Source organism: Haliaeetus albicilla, chromosome 9 (genome assembly GCF_947461875.1).
Source record: "Haliaeetus albicilla chromosome 9, bHalAlb1.1, whole genome shotgun sequence".
Lineage (NCBI taxonomy): Eukaryota > Metazoa > Chordata > Aves > Accipitriformes > Accipitridae > Haliaeetus > Haliaeetus albicilla.
In genome coordinates, this window is record NC_091491.1 from 44,082,997 (window position 1) to 44,105,319 (window position 22,323).

At 45.9% G+C, this 22,323-nt stretch overlaps 1 protein-coding gene and 1 long non-coding RNA gene across 9 annotated transcripts in view; one reads left to right on the forward strand and one right to left on the reverse strand.

Moving 5' to 3' along the window:
* The window catches only part of LOC138686927 (uncharacterized), a 36,979-nt gene extending 16,349 nt beyond the window's left edge, over window positions 1-20,630 (forward strand). For 2 of the 7 annotated variants that reach the window (XR_011326272.1, XR_011326275.1), the window contains 4 exons: window positions 5,073-5,243; window positions 9,754-9,956; window positions 12,171-12,760; window positions 13,611-14,441. This is a non-coding gene — a long non-coding RNA (uncharacterized lncRNA). The other 5 variants (XR_011326278.1, XR_011326273.1, XR_011326277.1 and 2 more) reach the window with 5 other exon arrangements.
* Window positions 1,149-22,323, reverse strand: part of LOC138686926 (uncharacterized) — a 71,091-nt gene continuing 49,916 nt past the window's right edge. The window contains exons 7-9 of one of the 2 annotated variants that reach the window (XM_069792997.1): window positions 3,052-3,217; window positions 2,350-2,503; window positions 1,149-1,783 (exon numbers count right to left, since the gene is read on the reverse strand). In XM_069792997.1, the coding sequence (XP_069649098.1) occupies window positions 2,416-2,503; window positions 3,052-3,217 (254 nt within the window). In that variant the 3' untranslated portion in view covers window positions 1,149-1,783; window positions 2,350-2,415. The remainder of the gene's footprint in view (window positions 1,784-2,349; window positions 2,504-3,051; window positions 3,218-22,323) is intronic. The other variant, XR_011326271.1, reaches the window with a different exon arrangement.

Consider the following 22,323-nt stretch of genomic DNA (forward strand, 5'->3'; position numbering starts at 1 on the left):
ACACAATTCCCTAAAAGCTTTTTCTCATGACATGAGAATGTTCATGAATAAGGCTTATTCATGGGAGCAAGATTTACAGGGCTGGGTCCAAAGGTAGCAAGTATATTGAAGTTCTGTAGCTTTTGAAAAAAAGAAGTAGGAAACTTTATCTGTAAGCATGGAGAATAGGTCCTGAACGTATAATCAGTGGCAGTCTCTATGAAGGCAATCCTTTGGCAATGAAACATGACCCAAATGGGTGTCAGAGGCATGTCTGCTATTCACCAACATTAACTTCACCTCTCACACGTGGCGTGCTTAAGGAGAGTCCAATGTTTTTGTATTAAATTGGAGGAGAATGGATGCATTCCTGGTTCTAGGATCAAGACCATCCAGGCCTTTAAGACATTGTCCAGTGGCTTTGCAGTCCAGTAAACATGACAACTCAGTCCTGACAGTGCCGGTGTTACAGCCCCTCTTGCCTGTTGCCTACTCTTGCCTCCGACAGACACATGCATATGTTGGCCTTACAGTGTGCTTGCAGCAGAAAAATTTCTCCGTTAGCTATTACAGTGTGGCTGTCCATACAGGTACACACAGCAGAGTCCGCTGCTGGGGACAAGCTCCACGCCAACATCAGCTTGCCAGTTCACTACCCATCAGAGCTGGGTACACCCTGGCCAGACTCAGAGCTAGGTGCAGGGCTGTTTCCACTCTAGACAGATTATATTGCAGCAAGCTTGCTTACAGAGAGCAAAGGTGTGCTAGATGGAGTCTGATCCTTTGGATATTGCCAAAGTGAATAAAATTGAAAGGCATGCTTTATCCTTACCAATTCTGAGCAATTCCTATCCTTAATGTAAACCTCTGTATGATACAATGCTTGTTTCCTTAACCCCGGACATGTCTTTATAACCATAACTTTGTTTTGCACACATATGTATGCCTCTAAAATTGTCTAGTTCTGTCTAAGAAACATATGAAACCCATCAGAATTATATTCATTTTGGGGACATGTAGTTATACCTTGGACCAGACCAAACTTATAAGCCTTAGGGATATATAGTGTAGCTTTCATCCAAGGCCTGATTTTATTTTCAGTTCCGTTGATGAATTTACTGTACTGATTTCAAAGTCATAGGGCATGCTAGCTGGATGGCTAAAATTTCTTCAGAAAGGGGATTGTGTATTTATAAGGATAACAGTAATATTCAGAATGACATCAGTAAGGGTTATAAAAATAATCAAAAGAGTTTAGTTAAGGAATTAATACATTACCACACAGAATAACAAATGAGGAGTGGGAAAATATGATTCCTCTGTGGAGATTTTGCATAGCTGCCTGCCACTATTCTGCTTTCCTCTCCCTCGCTGATCATCAGGGCTGGACACGAGATTGAATACATCACTTTAAAGTGGCCCACCAGATGGGAAAACACCATGCAAATGTGGTCACTAAGATCTTGCAATCCCTCATAAATATGGTATGGTTTTACTAAGGAGCATGAATGACTATGGTAAAAATATAGTAAAGACCAGGGATTTAAGTTTTTTTGGAGGTATATACTGTGAGCTTGGCTGTTTCGTGCTATGGAAAAACCAATGTGCTTGTTCTCCGCTGCATTCTTACCTTGAGATTGCTTGTGTGTGTTTGTTCCTTCTAGTTTGTTCTTCCAAGTGGTGCAGACAAGCCCTCATTCCCATCCTCCTGGAGCAGGAACAATGTGTCGTCACATCTTGTGGTGACTTTGTAATGTGGAGAAACTGGCATGGGGATGAGCGCACGCTTGTTCTGTTTTCTGACCTGAAGGAATGTAAACCTATTGACCTCATATATATGCAGACGTTGGCAGGTGCTCTTATTCACACCACTTTGTAATTCAACATTATACTTAGCTCTTACACTGCATCATGCAATGCAGAAATTAACAGCAAGTGGTCTTACGAGATGCCACCATTGCATCAAGAATAAAAGCAAGCTCCTCAGGTGGGCTAACTCTGACATGAGAGGTGGCCCAAAGGTGGATCAGAGTCCCTCATTCCCTGGGCAGGCCCATGAGAAGGGACCAAGAAGAGAAAACCTGCCTACCATGTTAGTTACTGCAGAGGACAACTCAGAAGAAAAAGTGTTATGGGCAAGGGAGTCTCTAGTGACTACCACCTGAATCCAGGTGAGCTGTGGGAAAATCCTCTTAAACGTCCAAGATGCCAGTTACCTGCCTCCATAGCTGCCTCTGTGCAGCCATGGGAGCCCCTGTGGAAGGTGCCCTATGAATTTCCTTTGGAATGCATTCATTCCTGGTGTGAATTCCACATGGAAGGCTGCAGTCAGCAGCCTCATGAGTGTGCAAACTGCATGTGCTGTCTTACCTGAAACCAGCCTTCTCCATGCTCTACTGCAGCTCATGTTGGCCCCAGAGGCAAATTTGTGGCATCCTAGTTGAACAGGGGTTGCTCCTGAAGAAGATGACATAGCCCTTTGTTCTGTTTGGGCAGGGAGTAGTTTTCTGAAGAGGATCCATCTCTGAGAAACACATGGAAGGAACAAGCTGTCCATACAAAATAATTGCTATCACTGTCTAGGACAGTGAGAAGTCAGTATTAACCTCTAATCATATATCCTCATTTTCTCCTATAAAACTGGGTGCTCAGGCAGCATAAACTGGACTTGAAAGGTAGAATTTACTTGACTGTAGCTTGTCTAACTCTAGCTGTCTACAGCATAGGTAGTTGAGAGAAGGGTGCTGAGGTTCCTGGTGTGTTCAAAGGATACCTTCAACGGCATTTAGGGTAGGGGCATTTAGGTGTAGACTCCTTGGTAGCAATCACTTATACTATGTAAGAATATTGTGATCCCTGACTAATCCTATTAATTAATATAATTAATTATATTAATTCTAATGTGCAGAGAGAGCTTCCACCAAGAATGTGCCAGAGCGAGCTCCCTGCTACTGGTGCACAGGGGATGTTCCAGGATTGGGTAAAGCAGGGGAGGCACACAGGAAAGTCAGTTTTGTTGCACCACCTTCTGCATGAGTGAACAGTGGTGAAATGCCATTTGTCTGAGCTGACCTTGCAGAAGGGCTGTGTGCTCCCAGCTGGGGCTGAGCTTGGGTGGAACAGTCTGCCTCAGTATGGGTTGTTACAGCTTGATGATTCTTTCCCAGTTGAAACAATATCTTATTCTGGATTTTCTTTATATCAGTTTCCTTCCTCCGGTGAGGCTGGGTAAAAAGCTCTACAAGCAAATAAATAAACAGAATTATAATATGTACACATTGTGCTTATAAATTATTTATTAGTATTACTTCAGCTACAATAAATATAATAATCTCTTACAGAAAAATAAAATTTATAAAATTGTATGGTATAGCTACAGGGAATGAAAAGTTGTTTCTGCTCCAGCAATAGTTTCTCTATTTCCATAAGAATCCACTTACTAACCCAGTTCAGTCCCTGCTGACTAGAGAAGTCTAGGGAATGGAGAGGAGCAGAGATAATTAAATGTTTAAGGAGAAGCTCAGATGAGGATAATTTAGAAAGCAAGCAGCATAATAAAAGACCTGTCCATTACGACTACAGGTTATTATCTCATCCCAAACCAATCTCTCAACCCAAACAATTTTATTTTCAAATGCCTTTGAAACAATGAGAAAACATTATAAGGTACATCCATTTGCATGCTATGGATTCATGAAAGATACTTCTGTATCTTTACAGGATATGTTTGTGCTATGCTATAAATTGTCTAGCTTTACTTTGATTTCGGAAGCTGTAACAAGATGGCTCATAGTTCAAATCTGTATTAGGCTGTAGTAGTGAGAAAAAACATACAACTGTTCTTGCGTTTGATATTTTAAGCACTTTTTAGTCATGTTGAATATCCAGACAAACCAACATTACTTGGAAAGCCACTGTGGAAAATCATCAATGGTAATACGGCCAGAGACAATTATAAACATGTAAAATAAACAAAACTGGCATTTTCTAAATGTGCCTCTGAGGTCCGATCATTTGCTCTGCATCACATGCATTTCAAAGGATTCATAGATGTGCTATGAAAAGTAAATTCATATATATAGCAAAATTAAAAAATAGGTCATAGTTACATGCAAAAATAACACTTCTCCTTTAAGAATGAATAGCTAAGAGTCATTATACCATGTCGTATGTCCCCATGAGCAGAGTTACTGACTTCAGTGAGGATAGCTGTGGGAGCAGAGGGATGTGAAATCAGGTCCAATTTTTGTTTGCTTACTCTAGCATAGATCCTCCTTAGAAAAGCAAGAAAAAGGCTCTTTATTCCTGCAAAACTTGTGGCATTATCCTCTGTAACCTTCATGAGGGTGGGGAGTTACTACCAGAACCTTTGCAGAGCTGCTCCCAGGCTGGCTGCCCGGGGCTGCTCTGCTGAGGAGTCAGTGCAAACCCGGGCACTCCTTAACGCAGCACTGAGTGGTGCTGACCCCCCCCCCAAAATGCAAAGGGTCATTACTGCGGGAATAAACCCTCTTTCTTAGAGAGGTGTAGAATTTAGGGGGGAAATTAAAAGGTTTGGTCATGTTCCCACTGAAGCTGCTTGAAATGCATAAGACTGAATTATCTAGGGAGTATGACAAAAGTCTGACAAAACCTGGCAGTTTTAATTAATAGCCTCTGTTCAGCTGCCAGAATCCAGCAGGTCTGCTGACAAGACAGAGAGATGACAGATCAGCCTCTACTAACATCCTGTGTCAATGCCTTTAAGGTAGTAAAATGTATGTTTAAAAACACAGACTTGGTCACCTGCACAAATCGAAGTCTTTCACAGATTCCCAGATGCCCAGATTTGTATCTCAATTACAGATTTCCTTGAACGAGACACTCAGTTTAACTCCCTAAAACAAGTCAAACCTGACACAAAATTAATTATTGAACAAAAAGGTATCATCATGACTATCTATGAATAAAAAGAAGGGGGGGTGTTCACCACTGGAAATACAAAATTCACAGTTGTAAGGTCTAATGTGGGGGGCGGTTAACAAATAATTGATTTCGGAATTGCTAAAATGACCAATTAACATGGGTTTGGGTGTTGTTGTTTTGTTTTGCAGTGACAGAGATTTCCGCAGGAGAAAAATGTGGAATCCCAGCCTAAAATCTCACATCGCAGAGCCAATGTCTTCAGCTTCATGTTGTGCCAGGACTGGCCGCCTGCTAGGGAACGTCACTGAAATGCTTGCAGCTGCCAGTGAAAGCACATCAGCCCCTTTCACTAACTGCAGGTATGACAACAGGGATTTCTACGTGGTCTTTTCTGACGGTGAGTGCTCAGCTGCTCAGCAGAGCTCCCTTTTATAAGAAACCACACTATTTCTTGTGAGACACATGCAGTGTCATGTACAAGATAACGATTACATCTGACCAGACTAAACCTCGCAGCGTTAGCATTATCTCAAAGTTAGTAGTTAAATTACCGTGGGTATGTTCCTGCTTCCTAATGGAGCGGTGCGCAGCAGAGCAGCACCCCAGAGCAGCGTCGGGTCACAGGGGGAGCTCGGAGCTGTCAGTGCCCCTCAGGGAATCCTCACTGCAACTGCCTTCTTGCTTTGGAGGAGGTTCTTGTTTGGAGAAGATCCCCTCAATGTTGGAACCCCTAAAAGAGCTTTTCTTTGTGGGAGAAAGCAGATCTGTGAAAATCCTCAGGCCAGCCTGGGGGATCTCTCATTTCAGGAAGAAGCCGTAGAGCCTTTGGGAAACAGCCTACGCTTGTCTTCTGCAGGCTGTGGAGGAAAGTTTATCTGTCTCCTGACTGTGTACTGAGTGATGTGTACTAACCGTGTTTGTGGATAAACACAGCAGAGAGTGCCCTTAAAGGAGGTAAGGGCAGCACGGCAGGCTGAGGGAGCAGAGCTGAGCTTTAGCTCACAGCTGAAAAGGTCTGGTCTCCGCTGCTCGCGCACAAGGTCGGTGACCACATGTGACTTGCATCACAGCAGAGTATTTAGCCAGTGGGAAGCATGCTCTTGGCAGCAAAGAGAAAGCAAGAAAGTGAAAAGTGACAGAAATAGGCCTTCAGGTTAGTACTTCAGTCTCCATATCAGCCCTGCAAGTGAATTCATATACCCTCAGCCGATCAATTTTCTTTCATTTGCATAGCTTTGTTGAGATCCACAGGGTAATATAGGGTCTCCCTGTGCAAACACCTGCCCTGCATGAACACCTCTTCTGTGGCTGCTGGGAGATTTTGGAGGCTGTGAGCCTATGGCAAGAATAGGTGGGTCTGGTTTCCCTAGTCATCATGTTTAGTATTACACATGCCATGATGATGAAGCACTGTAAATCATGAGTCTGCTGGCATTCACTGATAAACCGGTCATGCAAAAGGCTCTTTGGAGTAGGAATTCAGCAGAAGGCATTTTACATCTGTCAGAAATAATTCAAGGGTGTGGAGTGACTCATTGGGAACTGCATGAATAATCAAGACTTCGTTTTCAGTAAGACAAAGCCATGAACTTTTGTCTGGCACATCAGCAGGGAACATGTTCCCCATGTTAGAGATTGTGTGCTGGGGACTGATGCTAGCAAAAATACCAGAAGGAGGGATTTTTTCAATGAAAACAGGCTGGCCACTTTTAAAGTGCAGTTTTGTGTATGCCAATAAATATAGCATGGATGTAAGACTGCAAAGCTCAGAGTAGAAAATAAAACTGAGAAAGCAGGCAAGCCTTGCACTGGTGTGTGGTCAGAAGAGTTTCTGCTGTAATCAGACAAGTGATATCACATCTCAAGGTGTGTCAGCTTCCTTAACCAAAACAGTATTGCAGGGAACCAACAAAAGAAATCCACTGCCTCAAAGCAGGCGTGGGTTGGGATCAGTCCCAGAGAAAAGCCCTTTCCCACCACCAGGCCATTCTTCCTTCGGGAAGGCTTGCAGAGCACCTCCCCTGCAGCAGGACTGCAAACCTTCACGTAGACAACAACAGGGGCTTCTCTGCCTGAAGACCCTCCGACTCCTCTGTGCATCTCCATCTCTCTTCCCAGGCATCTATCCTAAATGAAGCTCTTTTGCAAAGGGCCTGAAGTGAATCTGTCAGCAACGTCTTATTTACCATCAACAAGTTCTCAACATATATACCTTAACCTGTCACAACCCTCATATCTAATGGTCAGCAGGACCTGCACGTGCAGAAAGGTGACTGCAAGAAAACGAGAGTAATCAGTGAGACATCCTTCCCACCTAGAGCCCAGGGACACCTTCTCTGCCACACAAATTTAACAAACTCTTCTTGAAATATCACTTAGATTTATTTTCCCCAGAACAGAATACCATTTTAATTATCATCAGGTAGCATGTTAGATAAACAGCTAATAAGTCTAATTAATGGACAGAATGAACAGTTTTAAGAAGCAGCTGATGCCAGGTAAACCTTAAAAATAAAGGATTAAGCTAAAAATCAAGGCATAAAATTTTTGACTAGAATAGAAAAATGGTAAATTAAATCAGACTAAGCTGAGTGTTTTAATATTAGTCAAAGACTCAGATCTTTCCCTTGCCCCGGTAAGAAGCAGAGAGATTGGTGTTTCAAAGGAGTGACAGATTAACTATTATTTCCTTTGGCCTTGGCCAAGGCTAGAAAGTTGCCAACCCCTGCTGGTTCCCACTTGCTGTATGGAAATGAGGAGCTTGTGGGTTTTTTTTTTTCTAGATTGCAAATCAAGCAACAATAGGAGTTATGCTGATCTGAGGTTTTGATTTGCTGCACCGTGTAAGAAGAATGACGAGAAGGGGGAAGGTGGGATCATTTTTTGGCTGGCCTGTGCCAAGGTCCAGTGTCCAGGTACCCTCCGGGGTCAGGTGCTGTGCCCCCCAGATTGTTCCAGTAGAGCTACCATGTACTGCCTCCCCTGGAAGACAGAGCTCCCTCTGCCACAGAAACTCTGAGAGCTGGAAATATCAACAGCACTTGGGAATTGGAGACTTGATAAAAGTAAGCGGTGACAGGAAAAGCTTTATAAGCTGAGAAAAGGCTGGGAGAAAGCTTGCAAGTTCTGGTCACAGAACTGACAACAGACAAAAATGCATCAAGAGATGGACATTAGCTGGTGTTACATGTGTAGTAAGGCCCAGAGGTTGTCACTACAGATCATGTATTTCCAGCACTTATTTTCTTTCTGTAAGTTGTAAAATACTTCCAAAAAGTACCGGTTAGGCAACAGGATAATCTACCCTTGATCTGTTCTTGCAAGGACAGGGCTAAATTCATCATGACCACAACTTACCAGCACTTCAGAGCACTACTTGATCCCACATGAATAAGACAGACAGTGAATGTGAGCTCTGAGAGCACAAGTCCATGAAGAAGGCATGTCTTGGAGCAGGGCGAGGAATGCTGAGGCATGTGCTGGAAGGTGTGGCAGGTATGTGTGAGCTGTTAATGACTGTGCTGAAGAAATCCTGGTGATACAGAGGTGAAGGAGTCCAAGAACTGGAGCACAACCCATGCTTATTGGTATCAACTGAAGGACTGATCTGCAGCTGTAGCAGCCGGTGCAGGTTCCTGGCACGGAAATGCTGTTCAGCAGCAGCGATTCTGAATCTCACACACTAGCAAAAGATATGGGCCTGCCTTATTATTATCTTAATTTGCAAAGACTTAATAATGCTTTGCACAGCTATCCTGCCTTTCATTTGAGACTTCACTGGACAGGGCACTTCACAACTGTTCCCACCGTGCTCTTCACAAGGCCTCTCTGAAGCTGACCTCCTTGTCATCCACTTACAAGCAAGGAAAGGCAGCAAAATTAGGGGTTTAATTTACTCTGATGGAAAGTGGATAAAACTGAGAAACCTGACAGATGAAATGTGGCAAAAACACTGTCTAGCATTCATAAAGCTGAAATACAAAAAGCTTAAGTTCTGCAACTTGAAATGTACGGAGTCTGTCAGATTGTGAGTCAAAGCCCTGGCAGGATCCGAACCCGCCTTTTCAGCCCTGCAACTGAGTTGCGAGTCTCTCTGTCCTCATTTTATGTGCTTCAGCTGTGGCATACCAAAGGGACCTACACAATCCATACATGAATGCTGCTCTGCCTGCCCATATTGCCTCGCTGCAAAGAGTGACCGAAGTATGGGTGGTCAACATTACACCAAAACTGCTTCCCCCCAGGAAGTTTGGTGCCATTCACCTTATTTGCTTCATTGGCTTTCACAGTCCCCCTGGGTGGTCCCAGGCCACTGCGAAGGGCTGTAGCACACTCCTGGGAACAGTCACAGCGTGGCGGTGGACACGCTGGCCACAGTCAGTGCTTCACACCTGGGAACAAGGTATGCCTTGCCTGGGAAATGAACCATAGGCATAAGTGGTCTTTCCTAATGCCTGGCAGTTGTCCCACCCAGGTGTCACCTGCTTCTCCCGCAGCCAGAAGGAGGGACAGGGATCACGCAGCTGGCAGGTGAGTGGCTGTGGGCTTGGCCCCCGTCCGACCAGCAGTACACGATTAGGCTTGCTACCAACAAACACTCCCAGGTATTCCAGGCAGGAGACATGCCACGTCCATCTCATCTAGATTTTTGAGATTTTCCATCCCAAAGACTTGGCTAGATGAGTGTTGTTTGGGGTTTTTTTTCTCTTTCTGTGTGGTAACTTAAGATGTTTACTACCAGACAGGATTTTTGGTTCCTTAAGAAAGGCAGCGAGTCTCAGCTACTGAAAGCAGACATCTTCAGTTGGTTGCACTGAGTGTCTGCTGACTTTGGGCCTTGTTCTTTTATCTGTCTTGTCACTGACCCAGGTCTGCTGATGTGGAGGGATTGAATATACAGTGCCGACAGCCTCCTGGGGATGTATTTCCCCCTGCAGTACCCAGAGTCACTGTAAGTGCCTGCCCTGCACTGCACAGTGTGGTGGGAAATGGGGACATCAGAAGGAAGGGGAAGCACATGCTGTACTCTGTTCTGGGATAATGCAACGAGGGCTTTTTGTTGGAAATGTGAGGTATGTGCCAAATGTTATCATTGCCATTCAAAATAAAGGGCTGCTCTGGTACAGTCATCTATGGTTTAATGTCTGGTTATTGTGAAAGCTAAGAAATGCCATCCTGTCCACAATAAGAGGCCATCTCTGAATCATATCCTTCAGCAGATGTGCCAGGAGGAATGCAAAGGAGCTTCACATCACTATATATGTCAGTAATAAAGTTTCCTGGGAATAAGTGAGGGGTCTAGAGGCTCATGGTATTTGTCTCATGAGTTCTTTTGTTTGTATGGGTTGATCCTTGGAAAGCTGCAGTAACTCACTAGGAGAAGAGCATGTTAGTCATTCCTTTACCGGTGCTTTGCATATTCCTACCCAAGAGGAAAATGGATGTCATCACAGTAGTTGTCTGCCACATCCCTGGCTTTTCTGAGCTGAACAGATTTGTGTCAGCTGAGAACAGTAAAGCTGACCTTCTATGTGGACAGTGCAGTAACACTGCAATTAAACTCAAATTCTTTAAATGTATGCACTTGGGGGTATTCTCTTGGTAAAAGCTAGTACATCCTGTGCTACTGATTTCTTCCAGGTTGACTCATATTTAAATCTAATTGTTGCAAGAGAAGCAGAACAAACCTAGTCAGCCAAAATGGTTATAGGAGGAAGAGAGAAATCAATTTAGGAAATATGAATCACTTGAACTTCATAAAATTCCTGAATGGGGAAGCTGGGGCTCAAAGATAATATAAAAAATCTGTTCAGTACTGGAAACAAGCCAAGTCCTGTGGCTCCTAAGTGGGTGCCTAACCACAAGACTTCCCGTCTTCATCTAACTAAAGATGCTTGCTCATCATTCTTGAAAAAGACGCTACTCTAACCTTTTTTGTTCACATAACAGTGCAAAGAACTTAGCTTTTGTCCTGGTTTCGGCTGGGAGAGAGTTAATTTTCTTTCTAGTAGCTGCTATAGTGTTATGTTTTGGATTTAGGATGAGAAGAATGTTGGTAACACACTGATGTTTTCAGCTGTAGCTAAGTAGTGTTTGTACTAAGTCAAGGACTTTTCAGCTTCTGATGCCCAGCCAGCAAGAAGGCAGGAGGGGCACAAGAATTTGGGAGGGGACGCAGCCAGGACAGCTGACCCAAACTGGCCAAAGGGATATTCCTAGTATATACAGTGATTACAAAATCACCTGCTTTGGTGAAAAGGGGATTATAGTGACTGGTTTAAAATTGGCTACTTGGCCTGGCCAAACAGCTTTATCCACTGCAGAGATCATAAAGATTTTTATCACAGTGGGATTAAGGCATTGATTTACATCTGACAGTAAATTAAACTGGGTAATGCTGTAACCATCTCCAGTTTCCTGCCTTGACTCTCTTCGATGTCGCTAACCCTGGAGGGAAAATGCTGAACAGGACTTCTAGCAGCTCCTGACTCAGCACAGCTTACAGCCCAGTGCATTAAAGATTACTAGCACTTATTTCCATATATTGCAATGGTAAGAGTTGACTATGATGAAATGCATAAGACCCTAGCAAAACTGAGTACAGGGCAATACAACAGCAAATTATATTTAATGTATATAACTGCGAAGTGATGTAACTAGAAAAAACTATAGCTTCACCTATAAAAAATGAGCTGACCATCACCAGGCAGGAGTGAGGCCTTGAGCTTGTGCTAGTTAGTGTGAAAACATCAGCTCAGTGCTCTGCAGTGGTCAAAAAAACCCAAGAGATTTAACACTGGCAATTATTAGGGGACCAAAAGGGAATCAAAACAAAAGACATAATTATGGTAGGATACAAATCCAGGGTTCAGACACACATTGAGCACCGTTTGCAGTTCTGGCTGCTTCATCCCCAACAGACACATTAGAACTGGAAAAGATTCAGAGAAAGGCAACATGCTAGAAGCCATCGAGCAGGGTGGATAAAGGTGCCTACAAAGAGCAAAGGATTGTAAGAGCCAGGTTGAAAGCAAATCAGAGGAGGTCATTCCTCATACAGCAGCACTAGCCCTGCAGAACATTTTGCAAAGGGCACTTGCAAAAACATGCAAAAATTTCTCAGGGACTCAAGGGGAAAATGGACAAGTACGTGAAATAGAGCCAGTGGGAATTAACAAAGAGACCACAACCAGGTCATAAAATCCCCTGAACTGAAAATATTAAAGGCTGGGAGATTAGCAGGGGGAAAATAGCAGATATGTTTCCATTTTCTTTCTGCTTTGTAGGTATCTGCTTGCAGCTGTGTTGGGAGAGAGGACACTGGACTAACAGGGGCCTTGGTCTGATGCAGTATGGTCTGTGTTACATCGTACACCAGACTATAAAGTGTGGCTTTGCAGAGGCTGCTGTGTGTCCTACTCGTCTGTTCTTGCTTTAGGGCCAGCAACCTCCAAGATAGTGATGTGGAAAGCAGCCTGTGGTCATAAGAGCTTTGGACGTGCAGTTCAGTCCACCACTGCACATGAATCATCATCTGACTGCACCATGCTAGATTTACTAAGGAACTGAATACCGTCCTTCACAAGAGTCAGTATGAACAGCCCTGCCTCTGCCTGCACATCTTCAGCACAGGGAATTGGCCAGCAGCAACCCTGAATCCCATTTACCAGCTTCACGCTCTGTAATTATAGAGAAGCCAGGAAAGAAAAACAAGACTGATCTCTAGCACCCAGTGAGGATCAGGCAGCAAAAAATGTCTCTGGGTTGGGTTCAAAGTATGCATGAATAAAGAAGCAGCATGTTAGAGGGATCCAGCTCTTCACCAAGTGGCCTTGCTGTTACTGTTAGCTACAGTTGTTACCCCAAGACTAAACCTGTAAGTACATAGCCATTGAAACATATCCAGTCTTCAGGCCTCCTGCCTGCAAAAATGTAGCTAAGACTCCCTAAGAGCATGATAAATCTCTGACATGCAGCTGAAGGTTCAGGTGGTCTGCCCTTTCCACTGTGGCTTTTGTCTTTCTAATTCTTTTTTGTGTTGCTATTCCCCTTCTGATAATTGTTGCTCCTTGCTGAAAAGTCTGAACAAGAGTTTCAAAATACTTCTCTGAAAGAGGGATGTGGTGTTGGTTGTGGATATTTAGAGCCACTGCTCTGAGTGATCACTGACGCTCACGGATGTGAGAGTCTGTGTAAACAAGCAGGGAGACAGATCTGCTTTCATACGCTGGCTCTAACGTTGTGGGTCTCTAGTCTCAGGAATAGCATCAGAAGAGACGTCCTGCTGAACAGTGTCCTTATTTAAGCAGTGACTGCCTTACCATGCTGGGTTCATGCCTGCACCTTCACTGGATGTTACCGTGTTCTGGTATTCTGTGTATTTTTCATTATAGTTTCGCTAAGTTATAACTAGAGATTCAGCTGTCCTCTAACGGCACAGATTTTAGCCGATGACAGAGTCACACAGTGACTGTTCTCCCGCCTGGTGCGACGTGCACAAAGCTCTGCTGAAAGCTTCTGTGGTGTGCAACGGAAATACCAGATATTTCAATTCGTAATTGTCTCTGCATATTATCTTGGAAATTCACTGACTGGTGTTCAGGCATGAAATGAAGTGATTGTTTGGAAGGTGTCAGGAAAATCCCCACATTTCAGGTGCGAGTTGTGTTTGTGGGTTTTGTCTAGCAAAGAGGCAATGTGGTTCAATGGACTTTTTCTCCCTGCAGCCTGAGGTGATACTGGCATCCCTTCAAACCGTAAGAAGCAAGATAGCTGGGCCATGAACGCCTCCGAGCTGTGAGTGCAACCTGTGTAACACAAACCAGCACAGCTCCACACCCATCCGAAACTGGCCCCGATCTGCTGCAATAGCCTATGGCTTTTCCAGGTGCAAGGACTGCCCCGACTGAAGATCGGAGGACTTGTGACAATCCTTCATCTCTCTGGTACATATTACTCTTCTCTCTAAAACCTACCTTTATTCTCATTCCCACCTTATTATTATTTGAATAGATATAATGTTTTTTTCCCTTCCATCTATATTTCTTTCCTAAGTTATCTCAATTGTAATCCTGTAATTGCTCTAAAACAACTCTGTAAAATCTCTTTAAAAGTTTGCTACCAAAAAGTTTTTTCTACAGTGTATTTTAAATTGCATTCCTAAGGACTTCTTTTACAAGTGTTAAAAAAAGAAAAAAATAAATCTGAAAGCTGACCAAATTCTGCACTTTTTGTGTGCAAGGCAATAGACTGGTATAGGCTAAATGCCAGGCAAGCTCAGCCATCACTCCCGAGTAGCACAGCTTGTCTTCATTTTGATGGGAGCTGAACCTCTCACATCTCCTCTGCGCTGCGGGGAGGTGGTGGGGCCGGCGGTGCAGTGGGGAACCATGGCACAGGGGCTGTGGGGCAGATGGGCCCATGGCTCTGAGTGACAGGGCGAGCGGGCAGCACTGTCTTGCACAGGTTTCCAGCTGTCCTCAGCCACAGTTTCTCGTTAAAGCCCTGGGATACCAAAGTAATTTGCTAAAAGGGTTCATGAGGCTTTTGTCCTTCGCAGGTGGAAGGTGTCCTTCTCGTCCAGCTGTTCCTCTGCCGGGAGCTGGCGCTGGTAGTAGTGCAAGCGTCCATAGCAATCCTCCGCTGAGCCTTCTACCCAGGCCTGGCTGTCCCCAGTTTCTTCAGAAAATGGCTTTGAACTTACTGTGCTGTGCTAGCTTCCAGAGGTGCCACCCAGGTATGTTCCCCATCCCTCTGCTGCTCCCAGAGAGCTCACAGCTCACCGCAGCGCGAGCCAAAGTCCGGAGACAAGATGGGGATGACACCAAGAGGGGAGCGATGCAGAGAAACATTCAGAGACAGGGGGTTCAAGGAGAAGGGGAAAAGCTGGGAGGTGAGGAGGACCTTTGGCATGGAAACATCCTGCCAGTGCCACAGCGAAGAAAGCAGCAGCAGGACCTGGCACCTGCCTGGGGAGGGGGTGTGGGGCAGGAGCCCCCAAAGAGGCTGTGGCAACCCAGGCTATAAGCCTAGGCCGATGGCAAGGCGGCTGGTGCCAAAATGGGTAGGTGCTGTGCACAAGGCGAACCTGCCTTGTACAGGACGATGCCAGGAGCTTCTTGTGAGGCAGTTGGCATCACCACTGTCTGCCCAGAGGAGCCGCGGTGGAGGCAGCGTCTCCTCAGCGTCTCCTCAGCGTCTCCAGCACTGCCAGCAGGACTGAGTGCCCGGGGAAGGGGCTCTGAGCACGCCTCCTCCTGCGGCTGTGCACGAGGAGTGCCAAGAGTAATTACTGATCAAAACAGAACAAAGAGGAAGAAAATGTGACTGACTACCACGAATATTAAGAAATTTTTTCTAGCTGTTCAGAGAGCCACCAGCTTAATTCAAAAAGGCACAGAGTTTATTTCTAGACCTATTGTACTTCCATGTCATAATATATAATAATTATGTACCGATTTTAGGCATAGCTGTTAATTTTAAGTCATGCTGAAGCCACACGTGGTTAATGGTGGGGTGAGAGAGTTGGGCACTCGCTCCCAGAGGAGGAGCAGGCTCAGGGCCTGGAGCCAGGCTCAGCATTATCTCAGCTGTCACCGTGAACTCTTCAACCCTCGCAGACGTTAAACAGCTTCACATTTGTCCCCTCTGCCACGGACTTTCTCTTTCAAAAATCCTGGCAGTGTAAGGGCCACAGCCAAGCTGGAAGCTGGCTCCTGTGGGCTGAGCCCTGCTCACCAGCTCACTGCCCAGCTGCTGCTGACAAATGCTGGGACATCACTGTTCCTCCACGTCCCCATGGTGCTCGCTGGCCTCTCTGGCCAGGTGGTGGGCTCGGCAGAGCCGAGCAGGTCCCAGCCCTCCCCGCGGGCCAGACTCCAGGCTGGTGGTACATAGCAAGGTGGTCTGGAGCAGGACAGGGTTCTGCTCCACCTGAAGCACCAAGCTTTACCAGGAAGCTGGAGAGGGCTCCTGCTGTCCAGCCCTACCTCCCAGAGACATGGCTGAGCTGCGGAGCGAGTGTACTGCCAGAGTGGGGACAGTCTTCTGGATCCTCCTAACACTCAGGCACAGCTGGGGGGCCAGGGGCCACTTAAGCCATGTTCCTGGCTCACGGGCGGGTGCCTTTGGTGGAGAGAGAGAGACCCTGTCCAGAGAAAGAAAGTGCATGTCTTCAGGTGCCCCACAGGGTCTTACAGCCTCGGGGCATTACTCATGAGGGGGTAACTTTGGCGACGAGGCTGCGTCCACCCAGCCCCGTCAGTGGGTGCCCGCCATCCCCAGGGAGCTCCGGGCTGGCTGCACGGGGCAGCGCTCACGCAGGCAGGGGCTGCCACCGGACTTCAGCAGACATTGAGTGTGTTTGCAAAAGGATTAAGCAAAATAAGCTGTTGGGTTTCTCCATCCCCCCCATTCATGGGGCCTAGTCACTTCATCTTTCTTTGTCCATGTGGTATTTAAAGGCCTGTATTTTAAGCCCACTAGTCCCCTCAGGAGTGCATTACAGGCTGGCTAAACATTATGTGGTTGTCTGCAATGCCACAAGGACCTGAGCTGCACTCTCCTCCGCTACAAAGCCCCTGTACAATGCTGCTTTTTGGTAGTGTGTATGGAGCAGGCACAGCTATTGGCGTCTGGTGTCTGCTCAGCTTTACTTTGAGGTATTTAAACTTGGCAAACTGGCTTTTTTTAGGTCCACATGCATAGATCAGGTGGTCACCTGTGGCAATATGTTTATTCACAGGTTCTAGCTGCTTTCAGGGAACAGCCTTCTCTAAACATAATTAGGGCTATTTAAGTCGCTGCTCACAATTACCTCTCGGTTCACACAAAACACCACATACTCCCTCATTGAGCAATAACTCCTGGAGATACAAGGGTGAAAAGCCACAGGCAACTTGCTGTTGAGTGCCTCAAAGATTTTTATGATCCTGCTGTAAATGGATGTTTACTTTGAATAGCTGCACACCTAGTATACTCTGCCATTATATTAGTTTCCAAACTAGCAGATTTACCTAGCAGTTCAACAGTTGTTAATATCCTTTAGCCTCCTTTGCCTTTGCCCATATTAAGTAGGTGGTAGATAGATGAAGAAAAGCCTGACTGAGGGATGGATGTGCATTTAACTGGTGACACAGCACGTCCTTTCAGCTCTGGTAAGTAAGCCCAGGTGGAGGACTAGGGACAGCTTCTAGGAGAGGAGGAATGGGAAAGCCTTGGCACAAAGAGGAGAGGTGAAGCCTGAAAGATTGGACAACATCAACAGAGGACAGTTTTCATGTCATGATGACCACATTCCTTTCCTTAGCGCCTCTCCTCGCCCAAGATTACAGTGCTCCTTCTGCCTCTCCTCCTTGCCCTCTCCTCCGCTCTTTCTCCTCCATTGTGCCATTTCTTGCCTTCTTTCTTTGCCCCTTGACATTCACAGTGGCCTCCAGACTCCATCCATGGTGGCAGCTGTTCCCTCTCCCATGGCTGCCTGGCCCCGCTCATTCCCACCCTGCCCCTCGTGCATGCCACCGGCCCTCCCTCCACCTGCCTGGCTTGTCCCTCCCTCACAGTGGGCCTGGGGCTTGTTGGGATAAAGGGTTGGAGTCCTTCAAAAGGCAACTTCTCAGTACCAAGAGGATGGAGAGTAGACACAAGAATTCACCTCTCTAGGGACATGACTGCTTGTTCTGAATAAAAAAAAAAGACAACTTCAGATCTGGGGGATTTGCTTAGTGCCTTCTTGTCACCAGACCATTTGGTTTTGCCGAGAAGAACATGTCATCATTTTGGAATGAAGAATTTGCATCTCTCACAGAGAGAATTTCAGCCAAAGAAGTTTTTGTAGGTCCAGAAGGAATGTGCGATTCATCAACACATGTAATAACACAGGTAAGAACTTCCCTGAGAAACTCTGTAGCAGGATTTTAGGAGTTATGCAAGAATCAGGAGCTTACACATCTTTGGTAGAAACTTTGCATTCCCTGCACATACGTCATCGCTACCTGACCCACCCAGAAATTTGGGTGTCCAGGGAGCACAGAACCCGTGCCAGCGTGTTAGATCACACTGTGGAGACCTGCAGCAACCACATTACTCCAGCTAGTGCCATTCCTGCATTCATCTAGCACTGTCACAAATACAATTACTCTAAGACTAACAGGGAAATAAGAAACATGAAAGACACAAAAGCTGCTTATAAACAGCTTCCCTCTCTTCCTAAAAATGTTATTAACTATTTCATAATGTAACATCAAGCTGGAAACTTGGTGCCAGTTTCCAGCCCTACGGATGCCACTGAAAAGCAAAGGAAGCTTTCCAAGCAGAAAAAGGGGGCACAAAAAAGTGCAAGCCGTGCAGAAACATTCCTCGTATTTCATGTCCCCTCCTGCTCTGGTAGTAATGGTACAAATATGCACTCCAGTCTGCTAAGGCAAAATGCAGACCTTTTTCCTCTTCGTTCTGCCTTTGAGAGGACTGCTTTTGAGAGCAACCAGACTGTCCTTGTACCAGCTCCACACTGAAATTTATACACTTCTGAGATCTATTAATAACATTTTTCTGAAACATCACAGGCTAAGTCCTCGAGCAGGATGAAGCTGAGCTGACTCTAAGCAGAATTACAGACAGAGCTATTTACCAGGGTCTTTTCTAACAGGCTGTACCAAACAAATAAAATCCTGTTGTCATTTTTAGACCTTTTTTGCCATGTTACCTGCACGATTTATGTTTCATCGCTTTCCTTCCCAATAACCAGTCTCATCTGCTACCCAGCCACTGCAAACCAGCGCACAACAGAGGGGTTTGAAGAACCGTACTGCGCAGAATTTTTCTGTGTGTTGTTGACTTCACCATGCCAGCTGCATGGTGAGGAGAGAGACTACATTAGAGCTCAGAATTGTTTTTCACGGTATCACGGGTATCCCTTGCCCTGCGTACCTGCTGTGCAGCAGGAGGGAGGCAGCCCAGCATGCTGCTGGCTGCAGGCATGTGGCTCTGACTGCTCCCACAGGAACTCAGGCTTTGGGACTGGGATGGCTTGGATCCTGTCGCCGTTGCTGCAGCATTAAAGGGTGCACTGACACACGCGTTGTACAAATATGACTTGACACAAGAAGAGACATGGGAAGGCTAACTCTGACAGTTTCCTCAGTGTTTCACTGGTGTCTGGACTCCCCACTTTTTTTTTCTGCAAGTTGCCTGCATGTGGTTTCAGTGGAGAAGCTCTTCAGCTTTTGTCCTTCCACCAGCCCTAAATAAGTTCATTTCTGGGATTCCAAGAAGGCCATCATACTAAATGGATTATAAAACTTACTTGCTCTTTAGGCTCAGCAGGAACAACGCTGCCCCTAGCTCATGCTAGTTTGAGCGACATTATCCTGAGTCTATGCAAGTGTCGGTGAGCAGAACTTGGCCCCAGACTTGGCCCCAGCGGGTGCTGAGCTATCAAGTCATCTGGAATGAGTCTCATTTTCAGAGCAGTGCAGTTTTCTCCACAATGATGTTATCTTTGTTCCTCGGTTTCTGGCAGCAGAGCTGCTCACACATGCTATTAGCAGATGGCAGAAGACATACATGGAATTTGCTCTCAGAACATTTCTTCCATTCTTCCTCCCAGAGTGAAGAAGTGCAAATTCAAGCTAAAAGCATGTACTAACTACAGCCCTTTTCCAAACAGGGCTACAGATAGTTAAAAGCAGGCCTCAGTAGAAACCTCTCAAATATTTCAGTCTCTCTGCCATAGTTTAACTACTCAGCACATAACCTCTAGTCAGAAATGCAGGGAGTGCATTTCTGTAAAGCCATACTCCTCAGTGCCCTTATGTCAGCTCCTTTTCAGGATCAGCTGTTAACAAGCAGCAGGCATTGCAGGAAGGCAGAAAACTTCCACGCAGTCTGTCCAGTAAGTTGAGGCATCCATCTGTGGCCCACAGCAAACTGCCATAGGCTTGGCAGAGCTTGGTGCACTTGGTGTAGACCAAAATGAACACATAAATTTAAGGATCAGGCAAACAAATTGCCAGAACATGCATGAATTCAGGAGCGCGGATGCATGCACATTGTTCAGCCTCCAAAAGGAGGAGGCACGAGCCTGATGAACTCCACATCATCCCGTATTTATGCTGCTATAAGCTGAAACTAAACTGGCCTTCCAGTGGAGCTGCTGTCGGAGTCTAGGAGCTGTTGTTGTAACCATGTGCTTGAGCACTTTCCTGAATCGCCATTCACTTTTGATCTGGATGTCTTGTCTAGGAAAAGAAATGGCTTTTTGAAAATATCTTCTTATTCAGGGTTCTTCTTATATTTGTAACATATGATTCTTTTCTGCCTCCCTAAGCTGAGACAAATCCTGCTCAGAGTTGCTCCTGAACTGAAGGAAAACAAACAGATGAAAGACGACCACTTTGAGACCACCTCAGCCTTCAGACCGTAGATGAGCACTTATTTTTCATCTGTTTTGTTTTGTTTTGTCCCCAAAGGACAATTTTATTCCAAGTTCATGAGCTCGTGCTGAAAAACAACAGAACATTTCCAAAGTCCCAAAATTCTGTGGAAACATGAGTCTAACACTTTGGGTCCAAAGTTAAACTTGGCATGTTGACCCCACGTAGCGTCAAGTGGAACAATCTCATGTCAACAAGAAAGGTGCAATAGTTCCAGCCTTTCAGGGTAGTTGTGCTCAGATACCCGCTCCACAGTTCACCATGTCCCTGCCCACCTGCCACCATGGACTCCTGCTTCCCATGGAGGCATCATTCACAGCCAAGAACTGCCTCCCGGAGGTGGGGGCCTCAGCCTACAGCCAAACTCCTTTTGCCCACTGACCCGCTAGTTAGATAGAGCTCATCATCGGCAAGCAGGGATCTAATTAAGCCTCTGCCTGAAGGGCCTCAAGCCCCACACCTTGCTCACTCCCGTTGTGCCTCAGTGCTAAAGTGAGCGGCTGTGCAGCACGCAGCCCCTGGCTGGAGGTGCTCCACTGAGCACCACAGCATCGCTGGGACCGGCACTGCCACTGGGGCTCGGCATCAGGGGCAAAGCCACCAGCAGCCCTGCGGCAGTGCTGGGGGTCTTGCTGCTTGCTGCGTCTGGCCCTGTGGACAGCTTTGTTATCTGTGCAAAGCGGACTGTGCACTGCAGCAACGGTGTCTCCTCCTCTGGGGCATGCAGACCAGCCCTGCCCAGAAGACCTTAGCCCTCCCAGCCACAGGAGAAATGGGATCCTGGGTTTTCCCATGCCCTGGCTGAGCGCTGCAAGTACCAGGTAAACAAACTGCAGCACACCCGCTGTCTTGCCCTAGGAACTTCGAGGGCCTTGACCCAGCAGAGGGATGCAGAGAAGAGCCAGGAGCACGAGTCCCAGGGGGAAGAGGGCTGGGCGATGCAGGGTGTGCCGTGGCAGAACCGTACACCCTGGTGTGTGCTGACTGCCGCAGGAGCCGCGCCAGCGGATGCTACAATGATGGGGCACCTTCACCTTTGATTTGGAATTTAGACACCTATCTGCAGTTCCAGGTGCCGATGCCATGCGTTGGAGTATCAGCCCACTCATCCTTAGTAAACCATGGTTAAAATCCCCAAAGAGAAAGATTTCAACTGTAAATCAGATACATGCTGCAGACCACAGTGGGACACAGTCAAAACATGTCTTCAAAGGACTTCTCAGGCAGAACAGGCTATGATGCCCCATGGATACTGGAGGTTACCACTATTTCATAATGCAAGACTGAAAGACTGGAGTACTCAAAAATTCTGATTGCTACCTGCCTGGATTTAGAGTTTCAGTTTTCAAGCCACTATTTCAAATGTGAAATCTGATTTTTCTTCCTACAAAGATACTTGATCAAATAATTAAAAACTGTTTCAGTTTTACAGTTATCACATTGATGCTCTTGTCTTTCTATCCTGTCTCAGAGAATTTGTTCCTTTTGTTAGATAATGCAGACAGAAAGGGTACTGACTACTTGCTCTTGTTCACAAAAGTCTTTAAGTTCCAAGATTATTTAAAATAATTTTCTTCCATGCAAATGTACTTCCTATTGCGCACTGTGCTCTCTCATCAAAGATGGAAATCCAATTCCCTAGTTTCAAGAAGTCTTCAAGTTTTCAGGTGTTGCTGTTTTCACACCATACGAAGGCCCCTCTCTCTCTCTGTGCACCCATGCAATTCTGCTGGCAGTTCAGAGCAGAGGGGCAGCACGTAAAATGCTGCTTTGTGTCACTGCCAATACTAAACTATTGAAAGCATACTTTTATGTGCACCTGGTTATACCTTCCACTGAAAAGAGTGCATGGTAGAGGCACTTTTGTGCCAACCATGGAATTATCTCCTTAAAAAACTATTTTCCCTAAAGCCTAATAGAGATTGCAGCCCTAGATAACTCACTTGCTTTGTTCCAGTGTCAGGAGCATGCAGCGGAAAGAGCTGAAACTCTGCAGAGAGGGCACAGC